The sequence below is a fragment of the Thalassophryne amazonica genome, chromosome 21 (genome assembly GCF_902500255.1).
Source record: "Thalassophryne amazonica chromosome 21, fThaAma1.1, whole genome shotgun sequence".
Lineage (NCBI taxonomy): Eukaryota > Metazoa > Chordata > Actinopteri > Batrachoidiformes > Batrachoididae > Thalassophryne > Thalassophryne amazonica.
In genome coordinates, this window is record NC_047123.1 from 21475218 (window position 1) to 21497656 (window position 22439).

A 22439-nucleotide genomic window follows, 5' to 3' on the forward strand; every position below is an offset into this window, starting at 1 on the left:
ATCTCCTTAAAATTCGACACAAGACCCTACACCACAGTACCACAATCTCATCATGGCACAGAGCAGGTATCACTGCACCATGATGAGGTTGTTCTACCAGATGGGCTATCAATATGGAAACTTCGGTTCAGGTCTACATGTTGGCTACCAATATGTAAACCTGTATAACTCATATGTGTGTAGATGTTTAGAAGTTTTGGTTAGATTTGGGATGAACCAAGGGTCAGACAAGGACAAAGGGCTTCAATTTTGAGCAGAGTCGGTCCTAGGTCTAAGTTCATAGACCAAGGTAAAATTGTTTGGTCATTGATTATCTATAGAAGAAGCTTAGATTGGCTATTTCAAGGGACTGATTAAAGACACACTTATGGTTCCTATAAAACCACTAATATGAAGTCATCAACTTTCTCTTGGTCAAATGATTTTTGACTTTGGGGTAACCTTGAAAGGTCAAACTCAAGGTAGTATGTGTTTGACTCACACACTTCGTAGGCGATATGGAATAAGGAATGGAAGGGATATGTGTGTGAGTCAAACATTTAATTTGAAAAGAATCAATGAATTACAAAGAATAAATGAGCATAAGTTGGTTTTATACATATAAGGCACAGGAGTTGTACTCTGTGAGTGCCACTCTAGCTTTGGTTGCAAAATTACCAGATCCCTTATTATTGGGGTTTGAAATTTTCCGTGTTGGACGTACAGAATTCCAGACTCCCACTTTGCCCCGTATGACCCATTTCTATTAAATTTGGCACACTGCTTTTATCTGTGTTGGCCAACACAGATTATCAATAGCTGGATAATGTTAGCTACACGGATAGCGTTATGTCTACCGAGTCCTCCAAAATATACATCAATTAATGATCCAAAACCATTTTAAGGCTTGTTCGCCTTCGCTATCTTGAGAATTTCCATATAGGTGGGCAGAGTCAGGCACTGCAAAGATGGCGACTATTGGGCAGCACAGTCTGAGGGCGGGCGCTAAAAGGGTAAAATATGGCGCATGTGAAATAATTTCTCTACTTCCGGGGGCAGAAACATGGCACTTTCTCTGAATTTTTGGGCAAATTACACACAAACAAAGTGAAAATGCAAAGAAAAAGTAACAATGCGGTGGAAAGTGGACATATATTGCGGTTTGTTTATGACCCAGAGCTCAAACATGTCTAGGCGGTTTTGCAGGCGAGAGAACGCAGCTACTCTGGTTAGCTGTGTAGGCTAACACTTACCGACACGACCGCTCCAATTTGCCTCATCTTCCCTTCTCCGCTGGGAACCAAAAAACTGCACTTTTTGCGACTGCTTCTGTGACTGCAGCCGAAAACAAAACAGTTCACCATTTTCCGTTAGAACTGACACTGTTTGTGGGGAGAGACTAATCTCCGGGTGGAGTGTGGGAGTGTTAGCACAAACCATTTGGGTGACGGGGGTTTCAGTGGAAACCATTTTAAACTGGCAGGTCCGCTAGGTGACAGCAAATATGCTGTCAGGTTCACCGAGCCGTTCTGAATGGTTTGTGCTGAAATTCCCACACTCCGCCTGGGAATTCTCTGCCATGTTTGTGCCATTGTTGCAGACCAAACGGTCCCCCCAAAAAATCGGACCGCCCTGCCTTCACTGCGCATGCGTCATTAGCCGCGTTCACAGATTATCACCCTGTTTCTGCTTCAAACTTCCCTCCAGTCATCATCTATCTCAGCGACAGATATCTGAAGCTTTAGTACAACAAACATTTCCACATAAATTCAGCATTATTTTATCATAAAAGACAGAGGAAGCGATCAGAGTGCCGGGGCTACATGAGCTGCTAGCTGATGCGTTCACTGCGTGTCGGTCATTTCAAAGTGTCAGCAAGTTTCGCCTCGTTTCTGCTTAAAACAGCCTCGTTTCTGCTTAAAACTGATTTTAGAATGATTTAAGAGGTTCTGCCTTGTTCATAATCACATTAATCCATTTGATCGCTTTGGGTGAAGAGACTCAGTCTTAACGGCTGAGCTCCGAAATGATGCATGCGCAGTGAAGACAGGGCAGACCAATTTTCAGGGGCAGACTGTTCGGTCTGCGACACCGGCTGTCCCCAGATGTGGTCCTGCAATATCACGTAGGGGTTCAAACGAGACTGCACCGCCCTATTAGAGCTGCCACATTTCAGCTTCAAACTTGATCTTCAAAAAACCTATGGGTGGCATCACAGAGGGTTTGACAATGATATTGTTGTGTGGGCCGCTGAAGAGGAGGTACTGCTGGCCCACCACCACCAGAGGGCGCCCTGCCTGGAGTGCGGGCTCCAGGCACCAGAGGGCGCCGCCGCCTCACGGGAGCAGCCTCGGTGACAGCTGTCACCCATCACCTGAGACAGCTGACGGCAATCATCAGTGGGGTATATCAGCAGGATGGCATCTCCACCTCATTGCCGAGATATCGTTTCTACCGGAGAGGTAACGTATCGAAGCTAACGGAGTGTATCTTTTTGGACTGAGCTAGTTTGTGGATTACTGTTCCAACGAGAGGTGGAGGTGACTTCCCTGCTGTTCGGAGTCCTGGGTGCAAACGCGCCCCCATCTAACTGTTCTTTGTTCCTCGCCAGCAGTACCAGGTCCGACACGCGGAGGCAGTGGCCACCTGGGAGTTCGGGACTTGGCGGCTCCAGTATTCCCGGGGTCCTGTGGCGGAGGAAGCAGTGTGGTTCCGGTCTTACCTTGGAGAGGCGTCTCCTATCTTCGAGCCTGCCCACACGACACTTTTGTGAATTGACTGTTGTCCATTTCTGTGATTGGTTGTATTCATTGTGCACATTCACAACAGTAAAGCGTTGTTATTTTGACTTACTCCATTGTCCGTTCATTTGCGCCCCCTGTTGTGGGTCCGTGTTCCTACACTTTCCCAACAGGATATCTCGGCCATGAGGTGGAGATGCCGTCCTGCTGATATACCCCACTGATGATTGCCGTCAGCTGTCTCAGGTGATGGGTGACAGCTGTCACCGAGGCTGCTCCCGTGAGGTGGCGGAGCCCTCTGGTGCCTGGAGCCCGCACTCCAGGCAGGGCGCCCTCTGGTGGTGGTGGGCCAGCAGTACCTCCTCTTCAGCGGCCCACACAACAGATATATCCAGTCTATAGTGATAACTGCTTTCTTTTGTAATACATTTAACTACAGATATTTCAGGAAAGTTGCCAAACACACTAAGACTGGAGTCTGTGGCCACACATACTATCAGGGATAGTCACCGAATGCGACCAGAAGTGACTCAAAGACTTACGGTATGTACAGTCAGTTCACGATGGCTGTGTCTGGGCTGTTTACAGTCAGATGAGAGCGTCATGTCCGTGGGGTTTTGTGACTTCAGCACTCAGACCACTGAATCATCTGGAAACTTTCAGTACATATGATTTTAAGTGATACACTGCATCAGTCATACAAAGCCACACATGCTAACCATGAGATTTTGAATGATATCACAACATCCGCTTGTGTTGAATCCATTCTGACTCAGGTCAAGAACACAGACCCACATGGGGGAAAGGGTTCACATTTGTAACGCTGCACAAACGGATCTATTTATAGATGGGAACGACTGCTTCCTGCTGTGGAGTTCTTTTCTTAATTTTGGCTTCTTTACTCTGTTTTCACGCTGTGATGTGTGCGCAGGAATCAAAGCGTGGAGAGGTCCTCGCTGTAAAAAACAAACAAACTGTGATTTACCTTGAGATTGTTCATGCAGGACTGCCACTGTATATATAAGTCAAACAAAAACAGAAAAAAAACAATGCAGACATGGAAATGTTCAGTTAGCCTGAACTTTTTATGTGCATGTTTATACTTAAACAACAGATTTTTAAAAATTTAGTATGTGAAAACACACTTGTGTGTATGTGTGTGTGTGTGTAATAAAATGCTCAGAAAGTAAACACGGTCGAGTGCACACTAGCTAGCAGCCACTGCTAGCGGGTCACTAGAGTCTGGACTCCTCTTGCGAGCAGTCTTGTCACTCACAGCGACCGCGCCCCTAATTATTCATAATTTTATGGTGGAAAATATCTTAAATTGATGAGTTATAATAGAAACAAATCACCCCACTTGCAGTTGTCATGAACGGGAAACCTAGCTATGGAAACCCAAACTATATTTTGTACAGGCTGTAAATATGTTCATTTCTGCTTTAAAGTGGGGTATTTTAACATGGGCATCTATGTGGATTGATTCCCTTTTGGTGCTAACCTTAAGTCGCCATTCAAGGAACTGCAAGATTTGGCACTTCTACAATGGCTTCATTTCCCAGCACCAGACACTGGTGCTTTTTTTAATGCCATAAAACAATAAAAACCAAGTTAAAATCCTGAGGGGTTGAATACTTTATAGGTGCTGTAACTTCATTAAGACTGGTTGGAAGGGTAATCAACAACAAAGGGAGATAAAATGAGAAGAACAAGGTTACAGAAAGGCAATGGCAGAAAGTTTCAGCAGAAAGCATTTCAGTGCTGACTCAGCGATCTGTGTGCAAAAGCAGAAACACCACAGCAACAACAGGCGCTGAGGCACAAAAGTGAATTCACGTGTCGAAATCAAGAGTGGACCTAAAGGCTTAAATAAGCAACGTTAAACCCAGATGAAGACATTTTTACCAGGTCCCTACATTGTTTTTCTCAACCTGTTACAGCGTCAGAGACGGAAACGGGTTTTTCCAGATGAGCGGCTCGTGTTGAAAAGTGTCATCCACCAAACATCTCCTGTTCTCGTATCCTCCTAAACCCACACTCACTCATCCGTCCTCCCGGTAGCCCAATCGGGGTGATTCCCACGCTGGACGTCGGCCATCCCGTCTCATGAATAAAGCTTTGTGCGTTTTCCTTCCTCGTTCTTTCATCTCTTTATTCTTTTTAATGTTTTCAGCCACACTGCAACAAACACGTACACAACTTTGAAAGCATGTCGCTGGCGCTCACCTGGAACGGTGTCTGAAGTTTTGACTAAGGTCCCCTCCGGAGGGGTGCCGTCTCCCACCACGTTGGGGTCATGAACGCCGGGCGGTTCGGGGTACACCGGCACTCTGGGGCCTTGTTCTCGGATCAACTTCTTTGGAACTTTAAAGAGTCGAGAAGACACATCAAAATGAGACAGAGCAAGAAAGAAAACATTTAGATAGCCCACACTTTTAGAAAGAAAAGATTGTTACCTTTAAAGCTACAATGTGTAGGATTTAGTGTCACCTAGTGGTGAGGTTGCAGACTGCATTATGTATTATTGCCAGTCATGATTTTGTTTTCCTTCGTGTTTTCAGTTCTTTAGCGACTGGGATTTGTGACGCCTCTTGTGATAATGATCCTCCATTACACAAAAACAAGGATTCTCAAACTTAGCCTGAGCTAGCAACCAGTAGACATTACACAATGGAGCTAATCCGCAATAATTCTTTTTTTTTTTTTTTCTCCTCCATTTTTCTGGTCGCACTGCAAAATGTAAATGGCGGAGTAAGTATGTCCCTTTTGGACGACTGAATAAACATGGCGGTGCAAAATGGCGGCCTCCATGAGGAGGTCTGCTCCCACATAGATACAAACGATTAATTTAAAGCTCATGAAAACACACTGATTCATTGTTACAGATAATTATATACTAATGAACAGATGGTTATGAATGCTATATTCCAGTTATGCTAATAAACACCCCTAAATCTTACACACTGTAGCTTTAACTTTTTCTCTTAAACACACTATATCCTGAATACGTCACTGATTCTAAAATATAACACACTTTGTTGCCAATCTGGATAAAGGGGAAACTTCACAATATGGCACTGATCCCCCCCCGCTTCACAGTGTCATGTGACTCATGGCGTCTCTGCTCCTTCCCCTCTTCAATTTCAAACCCACACTGCAGTGGGCTATACATTCCTGGTCGCCCACATGTGGTTTAGGAAGGTGGGTTGCACTCGGGTCACTGAATTTGTCCGTCATGTCTGATCAAGACAAAATTTACTGACCGCCCCCCCATGCTTAAAATTCCATTGACATCAAGGGTGCAAACTGTGAAACAATCTCATTTGGGGTAAAGACAGACTCTTTGTTTAAAGCTCATTGAATAAACAGATCATATTTCAATAGATGCATTTTTGATGGTATTCAAAGACTCAATTAAGCCTTAAGGGTAATAATGTCCCCATCTGATTTTTTTTAAAAATATAAAATGCACATTTAGCAAATGTTATACACAACTTTGACATCTTTGCAACATTATTCTCACAACATTTTGCCATTTTAAGACAGATGACAGCACTATTGCTAAATGTGATGCCCTTCCACCACAAAAGTGGGCTGTAATTTTTTTTTTAAAAAGTGGAATTACTGGATTTTCTGGATGCGTTTGACACTCAGTATTAGCATCAAACAGGGTTAGTGTCTCAAACAATATGCTAACAGCACATACTAATGCTTAAGACCAATCATGGTTACCACCAACCTTTGTTAGCACTGATAAATGGGCTGTTTTATGCCTAACTTTAGCTTTTAAATGAACACTGATTTGATGTTTAACGTGAAATTCTTCTTAAAAGGACAAAAATAAAAACATAACAGATTTAGCACAACACAGCTCCGTTAATTGACATTTGCATATTGATTCTGATAACTGTTGAGACGGGCTCAGCAATTTGAAAGCTGTAAAGGAAAAACTATGACTTTTATTAAATGAATATCATGATACCATGAAAAGTCAGTTGTCAATTACTATGTGGAAGAAATAATGACCTTTTGCAAAAGAATCAAAATTATTCATAAAATATACAAATACAAAACAGATCACATCAACGATTACAATTTATACGAGGTCTATTAGAAAAGTATCCGACCTTATTTTTTTTCAAAAACCATATGGATTTGAATCACATGTGATTACATCAGACATGCTTGAACCCTCGTGGGCATGCAAGAGTTTTTTCACGCCTGTCGGTTACGTCATTCGCCTGTGGGCAGGCTTTGAGTGAGGAGTCGTCCACCCTCTCCTCGATTTTTTTCATTGTTTAGGAATGGCTCAGAGACTGCTGCTTTGTTTGATCAAAATTTTTTCAAAACTGTAAGGCACAACTGAGTGGACACCATTCAATAAATTCAGCTGGTTTTCGGTAAAAATTTTAACGGCTGATGAGACATTTTGGTCTGGTAGTGTCGGCGTAAGGACGGCCCACAGCGCCTGACGGGGATCTGCGCTTCGAGGCGGCAGCGTCTCACCGTTTCAAGTTGAAAACTTCCACATTTCAGGCTCTGTTGATCCAGGAAGTCATCAGAGAACAGAGAACTTTCAGAAGAAGTCAGCATGAGGAGTTTATTCGGACATTCCATTGTTAACGGACATTTTGTAATGAAAGAACGTGCGGGCAGAGTCGCATGTCGGGCCGGGCAAGTTGGAACATGCCCAAGCTGTTAAACAATTTCTCAGTTACTCACTTGTTGAAAGCCATCAAAAGCCGCCTGAATTTTACAAATGGTTTTCAAGACGGAGGTGTTTTTCCTGTCGCGGAGCACACAGATTTGCCGAGTCGTCACGGAAACGACTCGGCAAATTTGCGTGCACGTCTTTCATTAAAAAATGTCCTTAAACAGTGGAATGTCCGCATAAAGTCCTCATGCCGGCCTCTTCTGAATCTTCTCTGTTCTCTCACGACGTCCTGGGTGAATTAAGCCTTAAATTAGGATGTTTTCAGGTCAAAACAGGCTGACGACGGCGCCTGGAAGCGCTGCACGACGTCCCGCTCCATGGGAAGTTCTTACACCGACAGAAACACCCCATAATCTCTCATCAGCCGTTAAACTTTTCACCGAAAACCAGCTTAATTTCTCGAATAGTGTCCACTCGGATATTCCTCACAGGTCCAGAAAAATTTTTAATAAAGCAACGTGTGAAACAAAGGAATTCAGCCAAGAGGGCGGGACCACATCTCACTCAAGGCCTGCCCACAGGGAAATGATGTCACCGACACACGTGAAACAACTCACGCATGCGCACGAGGGTTCAAGTGTGATTGGTGTAATTGCTAGTCATTCAAATCCATATAGTTAAAAAAAAAATAAAAGGGTCAGTTTATTATCTAATAGATCACGTACTTCAGAATCATTTGTTTCTTGAAAGATAAACATTGCCAACAGATTACTTTCTACATTGGCGTGCATCGAATCACGATATGTGTATCGTGATATATATTGTATCTAGTGTATCGTTCCACCTCTCCTATAATTTGACATGCATTTGTGTCTCTTTGGACCAATTTCTCCAAAATTTGCTGTGTGCATGTAGGTTGACCGCAGAATTGCCTTTATGGGGTTTGTTTTGGAAAAGGTGAAGGTTATTGGGGTAAAAAGGTACAAAAGTTGGTTTATCTGCTCCTACCAGGTCCTCTGGCCAATTTCCACCAAACTTGATACGTGGATGACAGACGTTAATGGGTTTGTTTGAACACAGGTCAAGATCATTGGGGTGAAAGGTCATATATATATATATATATATATATATATATATATATATATATATATATATATATATATATATATATATATATATATATATATATAGTAAGGTTGAGGAATTGACCAGTCAAGGTCTAATTTCCCAAAGGTCAGTCATTGGGGTAAAGCTGATTGAGCTCAAGGGTTAAAATTTAAGTTTTTCACTCCAATTTGGACCAAACCTGGCACAGATAAAGGAGTTGGTTCTGAAACTGCTCAACAAGGTCAAAGTTGCCAAAAGTCAGTCATTGGGGACAAGGCCATGCTGCCTGTCTTCTTTGTAGGTCTACTTCTCCCAGATCATTTAGGCATTTTTTTTAATCAAGGTTAGTATGTCACTAAAGGTTGGTTGTGAAACTGCAGTTAAAAAAAATGGGCAAGGTTGAGATCCAACTTTTCCACAATGAACCCCCTTTAAACCCTACAAAGAGCATCATCGTCGGTGAAGCTGCTGAGACTGATGGAGCAGTGGAGTACGGAGCAACGCTGGAATTTTAAACGCTGACACAAATTTTGTTTAACGAAACCTACAGACTTCAAACTCAGCTTCCCTTAATCTGCTTGAAGCTTTTCTTATTTTCATAATCAAAACCCCCAGCGTGTTGTTGCCAGACCTGGAACCAAGTAGAAAAAGTGAATTATTTCTGCTCGTTGATTCCATGTGCTTACGTCGCTGATCCTTTACTCACTGCATATAATGACAGGCAAGTTGCCAGTTACTGAAAACTACACTCCAACATTTAAATATTTTCTCTAATTGCCTCATCCTATGTGGCAAACCACAGCAATCTGACAACTACATAGACAAAAACAAACTATCTGAAACCCTATCATCCAGTTCTGCCTGGCACAAATTAAATAAACAAAAAACGTCCGTAACAGGAAGGTGAAAAAAGCAACGCAAAGAAGAAATGTGATTTAGCCTGGCAGCTTCCCCTGTCCTTCCTCATCAATCTGACACGCTAATCATGGGTCTTTAAACTCCTCCGTCACAGCATTGCCACCGTCGCCACCGTCGCCATGCCACGCCCTAATTACAGCCTTCTGATTGGCCCTAACTGGCTGCACATGTGGCCCGGGGTCGCAACAGAGAGACGCCATGATGAGACAGGAAGACAAAACTCTGCGAGTAAAGTTGCACTCGGGCTCGCGGTTCTGCAAACGTTTCGTTAGCATTCATCCGTACGCGTGAAGCTAAACTGTGTGCCGCGTTGTCTAAAAATGAAAAAAAAAAAGTGTAAACCCCACCCCGCGTTCAAATTTAACAGTCACAAACCACACTTAAAAAAGCCACGCCGTAAAAAAGGAGAAGAGAAAGACGAGTGCAAGGGAGAGAGAGTGCACATAAATCACACCCTGCAGCCAGCGTTATAATGACAGAGTCGTATAAACAGCGGGCAAATGAATTCAATTCTTAATATAACGCTGCAGCGCAGGAGCCACGCCAGAGTTGGACCTCTTGCAAAGCGGCGAGAGCCCTGGAGCGCCACAGGAAGTGAAGTGGGAGAGAGAGATAGAGAAAGAGAGAGAGCACGGTGCACATAACAAAGGGCCGTGTTGACACTGGCAGAGCCCGACTTTGTTTCAGTGTGCTGTGCAGGCAAGAGCGCGTGTTACGTTTGTGGGACATGTGCTGACTGATACAGAACATCGGTGGAACAAAACCGCGTGAGCCAGAGTGGATATTTTGGAATATTAAAGCACACTAAATCAGAAACAATATCGAACCTGAGACACTCGCCATCATCCTCAACCACAGACTGTGTATATACACACTGGACAAACCCTCAAATGAGACACAGGTGTGAGAGAACAATCGGGAAGGGGGCGTGGCAAACAGAAGGGACAAGACACACCCATACCAAACCCCGAACACCAGACAAGAGCGTGCAGTTAGACAAACGCAAAGTGAATAGGACCCAACTAAAAGATGAACCCAACCTACCGTGACCAAAGTAAAATACCAAAATCAAAGATGGACAAAACCCAAGGCGTAATAAATAAAATAAAGAAAACCCAGCACGAAGGAACAATGAATCAAACCAGGAAACAAATGTAAGAACTGAAAAGAGATCAACAACAAAAATTAAAAGCTAAGACTAAACTAAAATGGAACTGACAATGGGACAAAAATATAACAAACAGAAAAGATAATCAGAACATAACTAAGACAAGTGACTAAACTATAACAACAGCTAAATAAAGGTCAGACAATAGGACACGGACACAGATAAGACCAAAACATGATAAACTGTGTATTAAAAACTATGAACAGCTAGCATTTCTATATGTAGGGAAATGGCACACTGTAACTTTTCTATGACGTGTTCTCCGAGCTGTTCCCATGTGGTGAGCCGCTTGATCCTGCCGTGAAGCAAAAGCCAAAATTATATGCAGCGTGACTTAGGTGCGAGTATGACATCATATTATAGTAAAGCTGTCAAGAACAAAACCTGGGGAAGGCGAAGACGTGTCTGAAGCTGAAAATTAGAGTGCGTACAGTGCAGTTTTGACAGAAGATGGTGTTAATTTGCAGCTGAATGATGAAATCCGTTCATTACCGTGCACGTCGGTGAAGCTGTGATAGGGGGATTGTTTTTGCAGGCGTGTGTGTGAGTGTGTCTTTGGACAAGATAACTCAAAAATGGCTGGATGGATTTCTTTCAAACTTGGTGGGAATGTTACTTGGGTAGATATTTAGCTGTGCTCACATTTTGGAGTAATTTGCTCAAAGGTTAAGATCAAGGAAAATGTGGACAATATAACAAACAAACCTTTTTTGACTATCTCAATGATCAAGGAGCCTATATGGATCAAGCTTGGTGGGACTATTACCTGGATACCTGGATAGATATCTAGAGCTGACTAGATTTTTAGAGTAGTTTGGTCAAAGGTCAAGGTTAAGGAATACGTAGTCCAAAAACACATATTTTTCTTTTTTCTTTTTTGTCTATCTTAACAACCAAGAAACCCAAAATGGATGATCAAAAGCATATATTGATCAGCAAAATATTTGTGACTAATTGGTATGAATGACTTCAGAATTAAGTTGCACGTATGCATCAGCCTTCTGATGCCTTTCTTTACTTTTTGAGTTATCCTACTAACAGACAAAAGCCGGTGAAAAACTACCTAATTAGTGGACGCTAAAAAAAGTTTTGATTCACTGCATCTGGGCCAAAACACCCACCAACACGCGTGCAATCAACTTTTCACTTTGCAAATGGCAGTCCTGAAGAACAACATGCAAGAAGGTGATGATCTGGAGATATAGAGGCTGTATTTCTGCTCTCCCTCATCATCACTGCAGACAACCATGCGGAACTTCCACTGTGCAGTGGCATTAGCACGTAACGGACACAAGTGTCTGTTTGTGCGTGTGTTCGTTTGAGTGAGAGCGCACACGTCAGAGATCGGCACGAAGGTTCTCGTCTTGTGTGTGCTAAGTAGACATCCTTAACGTCTGGCAATGTAAACGTGAGGGACCGGCGGTCTGAGCTGAGAGTTTTTTTCCTCTTCCAAATGCTAGCGTGGCCGTTAGCACTTCTCTAAATGTTAGCATTCACAGAGGGGAAATTTAAGGAGAAACTAAAGATTTAACAATTACAACACCAGAAATCAAAAAGTTGCCCTTTAAATCCACGATTGAAGAACAAAGTGCCCTTCAGAGAGACATTTAATCCCCCCACAAAACTAAAACGGAGCCGATCTGATGCGGCTGGTGGAAAACTTGTCATGACAGGAAGTTATGTGGCGTGATTGTTTCTAAATGCACATGTACATTATTCACAAAAGCTTTTGAAAAAAGCTGCAAGAATCAAAACTGTGATCCTGATTTCCTGCCCCAAAGGCTCCAACGTTTATTTAAACGAGGGGTTTGAAATTATCCAGTGAATGTGGATTATTTAGATTAGAGCAACTAACAAAGGACCAGTTTGTTCTTTTGTTTACAAGGTATCCTAAAAAATACTGAATGCTACGGTATGTTGAAGAAGTGTTTTCTTATTTTAGTAAAGCTCAAGTCTTTATATAATATGCTGTATAAGTGACTTGGAGCTAGCTTGGCTTTACGTGCAATGTCAAGTCTTTGGCCACTGCACCCAACGTTAGCATGGGCTGAGTGCCTCCATTGTGAGCAACGGTATTTATAATGTACTTTAAAATATAGATACTTGTGGTGGCTGATGACCTGTGCGAGGGGGAAGCCTTAAAGCAATGATTCACAATGGATTTAATCGCTAACGTGTCTTGAAATCATGCTAACATCACATAATGCAATGCTAACAGGTGTCACATAACATAACAGTTGGCTAACATCATTGTGAAAACTCTCTAGTGTCACGCAATGTAATGGTAATAGGTGTCACACAACCCAATGCTAGCATGGAAACCTGCTAGCATCACATAAAGCAAGGCTAAGAGGCATCACATAACATAACGTTAATGGGCTAACATTAGTGTGACAACTCTCTAGCCTCACGTAGCGTAATGGTAACAGGTGTCACACAACCCAGTGTTAATGAGTTAGGGTTAGCACAGAAACCTGTTAGCATCCCATAAAGCAATGCTAACAGACATCACATAACATAATGTTAATGGGCTAACATTAGTGTGAAAACTCTCTAGCATCACACAATGTTATGGTAACAGGTGTCACACAACCCAATGTTAATGTGTTAGGGTTAGCATGGAAACCTGCAAGCATAACATAAAGCAATGCTAACAGGCATCACATAACACAACGATAATGGGCTAACATGTGAAAACTCTCTAGCGTCACACAATGTAATGGTAACAGGTGTCACACAACCCAATGTTAATGAGTTAGGGTTAGCATGGAAACCTGCAAGCATAACATAAAGCAATGCTCACAGGCATCACATAACACAACGATAATGGGCTAACATTAGTGTGAAAACTCTCTAGCGTCACACAATGTAATGGTAACAGGTGTCACACAACCCAATGTTAATGAGTTAGGGTTAGCATGGAAACCTGCTAGCATCACATAAAGCAATGCTAACAGGCATCACATAACACAACGATAATGGGCTAACATTAGTGTGAAAACTCTCTAGCGTCATGCAATGTAATGCTAACAGGTGTCACAAAACCCAATGTTAATGAGTTAGTGTTAGCACGGAAATCCCCTATGTCACATAACGTGATGCTAACGGGCATAACACAAGCTGATGCTAATTAACTGAGTGCCTCCACTGTATGTTTTTATAATGTGCTTTTAAAAACAGAGTGACAGTTTTGTTGCGAAAAATGTTATTGACAATCTAACATGACATGACATGTGATGACAATCTAACCATGTGTTCAATTTTTGTTTTGCCAGACACACACACACACACCAAGAATGGTGTGCACATTGTTCTTTATATTCTGTGCGGCATGAAAGACATTTCTGGTTTGTGATCCAGTATGACGTGTCAAATTGGGACAAAGAAGATCAAGACTGGAACAGCTCCGCCAATCAGCTGCGTGGCATCATAATAATGTAAATTTACTATCATGGAAAACACAAATCCCTTTGGAGTCTGCTGTGGGGCGCTCCAACGTGCAGCACACGCCCACCACGCTGCAGAGTCTGAACACGGTCTCACTGCACTACAACCATCAGTACGAACCTTAAAGTCCCAGCTGGTTTAACTATTTAAAAAGGCCTCAAACACACACAGGCACAGCTGGTGTCATTAACACAAATCCCGGGACAGAAATAGACGCACTGTTGACACTGTGAGGTCGTCATAATCACTGAGAAAATGACTCAGTTGTGGAGCTTTTCATTGTTTAAACCTCACACATAAACATATGCTGGAATCGTCCTGATTGCGTGGACTGGGGTGTTGGGGTGGGACTGTGGAAACCAGCGACTTTAGGTGCCTTTGTTGGCAAGGAAAGGCTTTCTGACCTTGACTTTGTGGACGATGGTGTGATCTTTGCAGAATCAATGGATGACCTTGACAAGCCGACTGAGAAACCGGACAGTCTGGGTTTGCATTCGTCCTGGATCAACATTAAGATCCAGGCTTTTCAACACTTCCTGGCCTGGAGCCATCAGATGTGTATCTGTACATATGTGGTGAAAATGTTGAACTCGTAGAGACTTTCACTTATCATGGCATTGACATTCATGTCTCTGGATCCTTGGGCTTTGTATCAAGAGATATCTGGGGAGATCTTATGGAATCATGAAGTCGCTGGATGGAGGTCCAAGTACGGAGAGTCCTGGTTGATCCTGTGTATCTGTATGGTTGAGAGATTTGGATGCTGTCCGGTGACTTAAGGTGCCAGGTCTTTTGGGAGAATCCTTGGGTACCTCTGGAGTGACTTTTGGGGAAGCTAAGGAAGGTTCCTTTTGAAAATGGCTATTGTCCCTTATCCAATACTGCCGACACAGACGCCAACTTGATTTTCATTTATAACTAAAGAACACCTCATCTGATTGAAACCAATTCTTGTTGGTGGATTGGGGGAAACTTGAGGAAACATCCTTTCAAAAATGGGGGCTGTCTGTCATCCAGTATGGCTGCCACAGGTGCCAACATGATTATCATTTCCCTGCTAAACTGAAGAACACCTTGTCTTTTTAAAACCATTTCTAGGTGGATGATCGAGGGAAATTTGAGGAAGTTTCCTTTTGAAAACATGGGTTGTCTGTCATCCAATATGGCTGCCATGGCTGCCATCTTGATTTTCATTTTCATCAGCGCAAAACTAAACAAGCCTCATCTGATTGAAACATTTCTTGGTGGTGTATTGGTGAGGCTACAGGAAGTATCCTTTGGAAAATGAGGGTCAATACACCACATACCAACTGTAAAGTGCCATGTTTGAATCAAGTCAGCAAGATGCTACGGTTGACAAATGGTGAGGGATCTTGCGAAAATAGTCATCTACTGTCAATGAGGTAGAACGGACTCAGAAGCGGTGGCGACACGTTCTGTCCAGATGACGAACTGAAGGCAGCTACATTCAACAATGTCCAAACAATGGTGCTATGTTTAGTAGGAGCCAACAACTGTGCACACATGGTGGTACAATCAACACTTAAATACCAGGGATCTGACCAACACAAGAGGTTTTAGTGAAAGATAAACGATGGCCAACAGCCATTGTTATTTTTAACAAGTAGTTGCACTGAACCTATATTTTGAAAAGCTCCGTCTCCAAATTAAAAGGCGATTTAATGGTGATAGACCAATTAAAATTTCGTGAACTCTGGTGCACGAGCTAAATCCAAAGATGAAGTTTGTTTTGCTTATGTAATTCCCCATAGAACTGATTGCCACGTGCTTAACACCACCACCTGCTGGATGGTTGTTGGATACTGGCCAAATAATTTCTTTTGGCTTCTCTATTTGTGCTTGGGTTTGTCACAGTGGATTCAATGTGGATCTGCACGCTTGTTTGCTTGTTTGTCCGCATGCCAATTTGCTTGGTTCTTGATGATTTTATTGAAGCCTTGAAGGGAACATTGTCTTCTGTCTTCGCAAGTGACCCAGCCGCTGTGGACCAAGCAGCTTGTCACTACCACTTAAGGTGACCAATCAACAGTTATAATCCAACCTCATTATGCCATGGTCTACACAAAAATACATGATAGCCATCCCATTGAGGTATACAGCTATAGCCAGGTAGGGGTCAATGAAGGATTACACAGGGGTCAAAATTTAAAAAAGCTCCAGTCATATTGAAAAACATACCATATTATTTGTCTGCAATAAAGACTTCCAAAAAGGTATAGTTTGGACTATCTATGACTGAATGTTATGGAGTTATGGGGCAAAAAACAACAAAAATGGTGGTGAATGTCAATTTAGGTTTGTACAAGGGTCAAAAGTTAAAATTGCTCCAATTTTGGTGAAGTGATGCACCGTACTGATTGCGCTAAAAGGGCTCTAAAAAGATAGATTGCACCATCTGTCATGCTTAGTTATCATGTTACAGTGTAACATACGTCATGTCAATCCAATGGACATCGACCTTGTTTAACCCTTGCTTTCGAGACAAAGCATTCAACACAGTCAGAAGTATTCAATTTATTAATCCTACTCGCTCAACCAATAATTTGTACCACTTTGGATGAAAATTGGAGCAACTTTAATTTTTTCACCATTGTACAAACTGAAACTGACATTTCTCACCATTTGTGCTGCTTTTCCCCCCCATAACTCCAAAACATCCCATCATAGATTGCCCAAACTATACCTTGTTGGAATCCATATGATGAGGCAAATAATGTGGTATACCCTTCAATCCTTCATTGAGCCTTACTTGGCTATAGGTACCATCTTGTGATGGTTATTAGACATTTTTGTGTAGGCCATAGTACACTTTCTAATTGCTGTTTGGGCACCTTAGGTGGTACAAATTAGGGCTTTGAAGCTCATGGGCTACTCAAGATCTTGCACACTTTAAAATACAAAGTTAGAAAAGAAAATCACGCCTTTCTGAACAAGTGAGAAATGAAACTGTAAGCTGAGATTGGGAGCATGACCGCCAATGTACAACGATAACTATAATGACAGAGCATGACCTCAGAGCCACGTGCGCTGGTGAAAATCCTCAGATTGGGCTGTCAGTAAACAACAGGATTGCAGAGATTACAAAACAACCCAATGTGCTAAATGACAGAGAATCCGGAATAACACAGCAGAGTTTGATTCAGCACACCCTCTGATTTAAAACAGACCTTTACAGTCAACTGTGATTTGTCTTTATTGTGGACAAAACACGACCACCTGCCTCTTACCGCACTCTGCATTCATGTATGTCTTCTCCCTGTCATTGTCAAACTATTAGCTGAGCACGTATGAGACTGAATTAAAACCAACAGCATTGAGACTAAGCAATATGCTTGTCTTTGAACAGGCAAAGACCCTTTGATGGAATGTTGATGGACGTCACGAAGTATGTTCTTTACGAAATGAGATTCTGCACAAGATGCTTGAAGTCATCAGGTCTTGGGTGTTTTTTCACATTTTGTCCACTTCAGCCTTTTCAGTAAACCAGAACTAATCAAACTACTAACTGTTCGTATGCACAGATTTGTGCAAAATGCGTGTGTACGAACATTTCTAATTTCAATTTCAATTTTTCAATTTATTTTCATTTATATAGCGCCAAATCACAACAGAGTTGCCTCTAGGTGCTTCACACAGGTAAGGTCTAACCTTACCAACCCCCAGAGCAACAGTGGCAAGGAAAAACTCCCTCTGAGGAAGAAACCTCAAGCAGACCAGTCTCAAAGGGGTGACCCTTTGCTTGGGCCATTTCTAAGAAAAAGCGTAGAATTTACGAGCTTGTACCTACACTTAGGAATGCGTGCAAATATACAAACAGCTCTGATCATGTGTATGCACAACATCTAGTGGCAACATAAGGAAACTGCAACTATAAAGCATCACATCAGGCAACCGAATCCACATCATTTTCTTGACATTAAACTGCACCAGACCATAGTTCATATCTGTCAATAAATGGCTGTTGAAGAAGAAAAAACAATAATACTCATATAAGTCACCCCGAACTATAAATCACACCCTTTTCTGTATTATGAGCTCTTTTTTTGATTTTTGTGCAATTGTTGTAGTGTACTTTTTATTATTGGTATTTATTCTTTATTATTGGAGGTTTTTTTGTTTAGTATTTTGATTTCTGGGAAAGTCTGATATCAATGGTTATTCTAATTACTATTATTAATAATAAATTATGATTTTATTTTTATTTATTTATTAATTTTTTTGTGTTTAAGTCGCACCAGAGTATAAATTGCAGGGCCTCCCAAACTAAAAAAAAAACCCTGCCACTTATACTCCCCCCCAAAAAATATATTCTTTGTTTCCTCAAATTTACAATTTCACAATTAGCAATTATGTCTAATTATAAACAGACGTGGAGCCTTATTGCTCTCAAGAACCTGTGTGAACTAAACAGCAGCTTTTGGCCTCGATCTCTGCCTGCTACCACAAGATATCAAACTTCACTCCTGACATTTTATATTTTAAAAAATGGTCCCATGTTATTTTTGCTGCTCAAATTTTATTTGAAGAGATTTTACCTTAATAAAGACAGCAGCGTGGTGATATTACACAAGCACAAAAGATTTTTAAGAAACTGTAAGGATTACTAATTGTCAACTTACTCTATTAATTGGAACATTTTATGCTGGTTCTTGTGGTGAGCTTGTTACAGCTAGTAACAATTATGCCTATAATACTTTAAGCACAATAACTTCTTTTTTAACTGCCTGATTGTTACCAAACTTGGTGGATCTGTTAGTTATACTGATCCCCAAGAACCCTACTGTTGTTGGGGTCAAAACTTCAAAAGTCAAGGTCAGTGGCTCTTGCTTTGTAAAAATCTTGGGAGCGCAATAACTTCTGTCCTAATTGCACGAATGTCACAAAACTTGGTATGTGTTTTCAATATGGTGACTCCAAGAAGAATACTGATTCTGGGTCAAAATCATTGAACTGTACTTTGCAACATGCCTTTTAAGTTTTGCCTGGTGCACCATGGCTTACTGCAGGCTATGCACTTGATTTGTTTGTTTGTTTTTGCATGTGCTGACAGAGCGTTGGGTCATATCGGGATCAGACCTCATCAGTGCTGACAAAGTCTGGATCAGTCTCAAGGTGTCATCGGTCTTATCACAACAGGTCTTATCTACTCTGCCACCAAAACACGGCCCTGAACCTGTCCGTCCTAACCGACCACTGACAACACTCTATTATGAGCTATTATTAGAACTACGTCCAAAAATAGACCACGGTAGGCGGGTGATATCAGAGGCTGCATGGAACAGCTGTTTGTCATCAGAAGAGTGGATAGAGGAAGAGGAGAATCTCTATAAACCTTTCCTTTCCTCTCTTTTAACTCTTTTCCTCTCTTCTCCCACTTGGGATTCTTGGCATCGCTGATGTTTTCTTTCACACACTTGGAGCAACAGAGCAGTAAATCCGCGCCACCCGTTGCTGAAAATACACTGACGTCTGGGGCTGACGTTTCGGTATTTCCCGCTGCAGATGATTTCTGGGCACAGCTGGCCTTAAAGCAGTGTGATCCACATCATGCGCGGATCTATGTCTTCAGGGACAAAGTGCGATCAAGACAGAGGGTGCCGGAGACATTTTTATAAGGGTCTTTAAAATAAACACCTGCTGCAGTGGCTGAAGCGCCCCGGGGGGTACACTGCAGAGCCAGGGCGCTCTAACCGAACGGCTGGGATTCCACAATGAATCTAACGTAGCAGAGTAACCTCGCCAACTGTTTCTTGAGTCTTAACCCCGTGAGATATACGAGCGTAGGGGCGAACGGTCACTAAACACAACGGGAATCGTCTGAATTACTGTCATTCCAGCTGCGCTGTAAATCCACATGGCATCAAACGACCGTAGAGCAACCACAGAACAGACCAGTTCTGGTTGACAATGAAATCTGAGCTGAAATGGTTGTACATTTTTTTAAAAATCTGCAGTATCTCGTATACGGTACATAGTCTGTGCCTATAGAGTCTTACATACAGGTAAATTCTTGACACCATAACTCAGGCGCATTACGTAGGTCACCCTTCCAAAGTAGTGAGGGTCTGAGCGTGACGCATACAGGTCACGAAACAAGTGGTTTCCATTTCATATTAGCTAAAGCCCACTGGCCAGGTTCTAAACTCTCATGTGCTGATCTGTTCTGATACCAATACAATGGATCAACTCCAAGCTAATCCAAAGTACCAGCTTCAAAAACTCAAGGTGCTATGGTTTTGGAGCTATGGTTTCATGATGTTTACACCAAATTCTAACCCTATTATGTAAATATCACAGCAGAAATCCAAACTCTTCCAATCAGATGGTGTTTTTCCAGTGTTCCACTGCTCAATTTTGGTAAGCCACTGCCCACTGTAGCCTCAGTTTCCTGTTTTCGGTTGGCAGGAGTGGCACCCGTGTTCTTCTACTGATGTCATGCATTTATTACTACCATAAATAAGTCCAATATAAGCCCTGAGTCCAGCGGTGCATGTGTTTGCGTAGTGTGACAACATTCGCTGTATAGGACACCAGTTCATCGCAAGTTACTAACAAACAAACATGAGCGTAACAACAACAAAATTACGTTTACACTCCAATTACCTCAGACAAAATACAGCAATTAATCCACAATTAATACTTGTTTACCGTAATAATGACACACATCAGAATTAAAGACAACACATACACATTTGACATTGTTTATGTGCATTAAACTTGAAACAGTCCGTTATCCGAATTGAGGAAAAGTGGGTGAAGGCCGCAGCAGGACGGCCCGCGCTGCCCAGCTTGGGGAGTTGAAGGCTGCAGCAGTAAAAACCACGCTGCCTTCAAGGTGGCAGGGAGGAAGCCAGGGTGAGGGGAGTGGACAGACACGGGGGGGGGGGGGGGGGGTAATAGGGATGGAGGGAGGGAGACATGTGTCGTGTGCAGATAAGTTAAGTTTCTGTCAGTTTCTGTCCGTGTGTGTGTAAAGTCTGACAATGCTAGGCAACAGCAGGCTGGTGGTGGTGGTGGTGGGGGGTGTAGATAGATGAGAAGGGGGAGCCAAATTCCTTCACCAAGGCCATAGATCCTTGGTGAAGGTAGTCATAGAGCCAGGTAGTGCGACTGTGGAAAATACCCAGGTCTACACATTTTTAGTCCAATTAATCACTTCAATCACCCCCCCACCTCCCATTCTGATGGATGGTTTGAACTCCAGAAAATGCTTAAATACACTGAGTTTCTGCCACACGATTGGTTGATTAGCAGGGTTGAGTCGTGATGGATTACATGTAATCAGGATTACATAATCAGATTCCAATAAGTAACTATAATCAGACCAGATTACATTGGAAATATGTGTAATCAGATTAGCGCTATGTCATCAAGGATTACTTCTTAATTTACTGATTATACAAAATTACAAAGATTAGTTTAATGATCCGATGCTAATAAGTAGAAGCATCGCCAACCAAGTAGCGACTAGAGGTCAATCTTCAACCAATGGCATGTCTTTTTTATTGAAGAAAATCTCTACAAGATGCGAGACTTAAGCAGCAGCATTCCATCCATGTTACTTGAAAAACCAGCTTTCGATTCCTCCCAATATCACCGTCATTTTTAATTAGAAAATGTGTACCACAACAAAATAAACATTGAAGGCTAGTAAACAAATTACACAAAAATTTTCTAATAACTCAAAGAGATCTACTTTAAGATAGTTTGTTGGAATTTCTAATTTATTATGAGACAAAGAGAAAAAAAGAAAATTTGTAGTGTGAATTGTTATGATGACGTGCATTGTTTTCAGTAAATGATTTTCGAAATACTCCAAAAGTATTTGGACCACATTACTAATTATAAAATTGACCGTGCAATTTGTATTCAGTAGCTATAGTAGAGAAGCTTGAATCTTCGACTGGACTGGGTTGCTTGACGCGAGGACGTTTTGCTTCAAATCGCAGAAGCTTCCTTAGCTAAAATTCTTGTTCTGGTAGTCTGATTGTTCTTGACAAGGGTCAGACAGAAGTCAGACTACCAGAGCAAGAATTTTAGCTGAGGAAGCTTCTGTGATTTGAAGCAAAACGTCCTCGGGTCAAGCAACCCAGTCCAGTCGAAGATTCAAGCTTCTCTACTATGGAAACCACCTGGACAGCTGAGAGCCTACACAGAAATATTCAGTAGCTGATAACATGTCAAAGTAACTGGACCCAAATCTGCAGATTCAATCCCATTTTAATGTGCAGTTCAAGTAGTGTTGTGTACTTTCTTACTGGAACTTAACAACTATCAGGATGTACTACAGTCGGGTTTTGCAAGGTCGTTTGAAAGATATGTGGCGCTGAAAGAGCCAGAGAGATGTTGAGAAGGACCACCCATGAGTTCATCAGCACTGACCTTTATATCTTATTAGCGCTGT

The 22439-nt window shown here is 42.0% G+C and overlaps 1 protein-coding gene across 2 annotated transcripts in view; it reads right to left on the minus strand.

Annotated features, from left to right (window-relative positions):
* The window catches only part of LOC117503102 (protein eva-1 homolog A), a 121537-nt gene that overhangs the window by 7406 nt on the left and 91692 nt on the right, over positions 1-22439 (minus strand). For both annotated transcript variants that reach the window (XM_034162270.1, XM_034162271.1), the window contains one exon: positions 4947-5084. In XM_034162270.1, coding sequence (XP_034018161.1) covers positions 4947-5084 — 138 coding nt within the window. The remainder of the gene's footprint in view (positions 1-4946; positions 5085-22439) is intronic.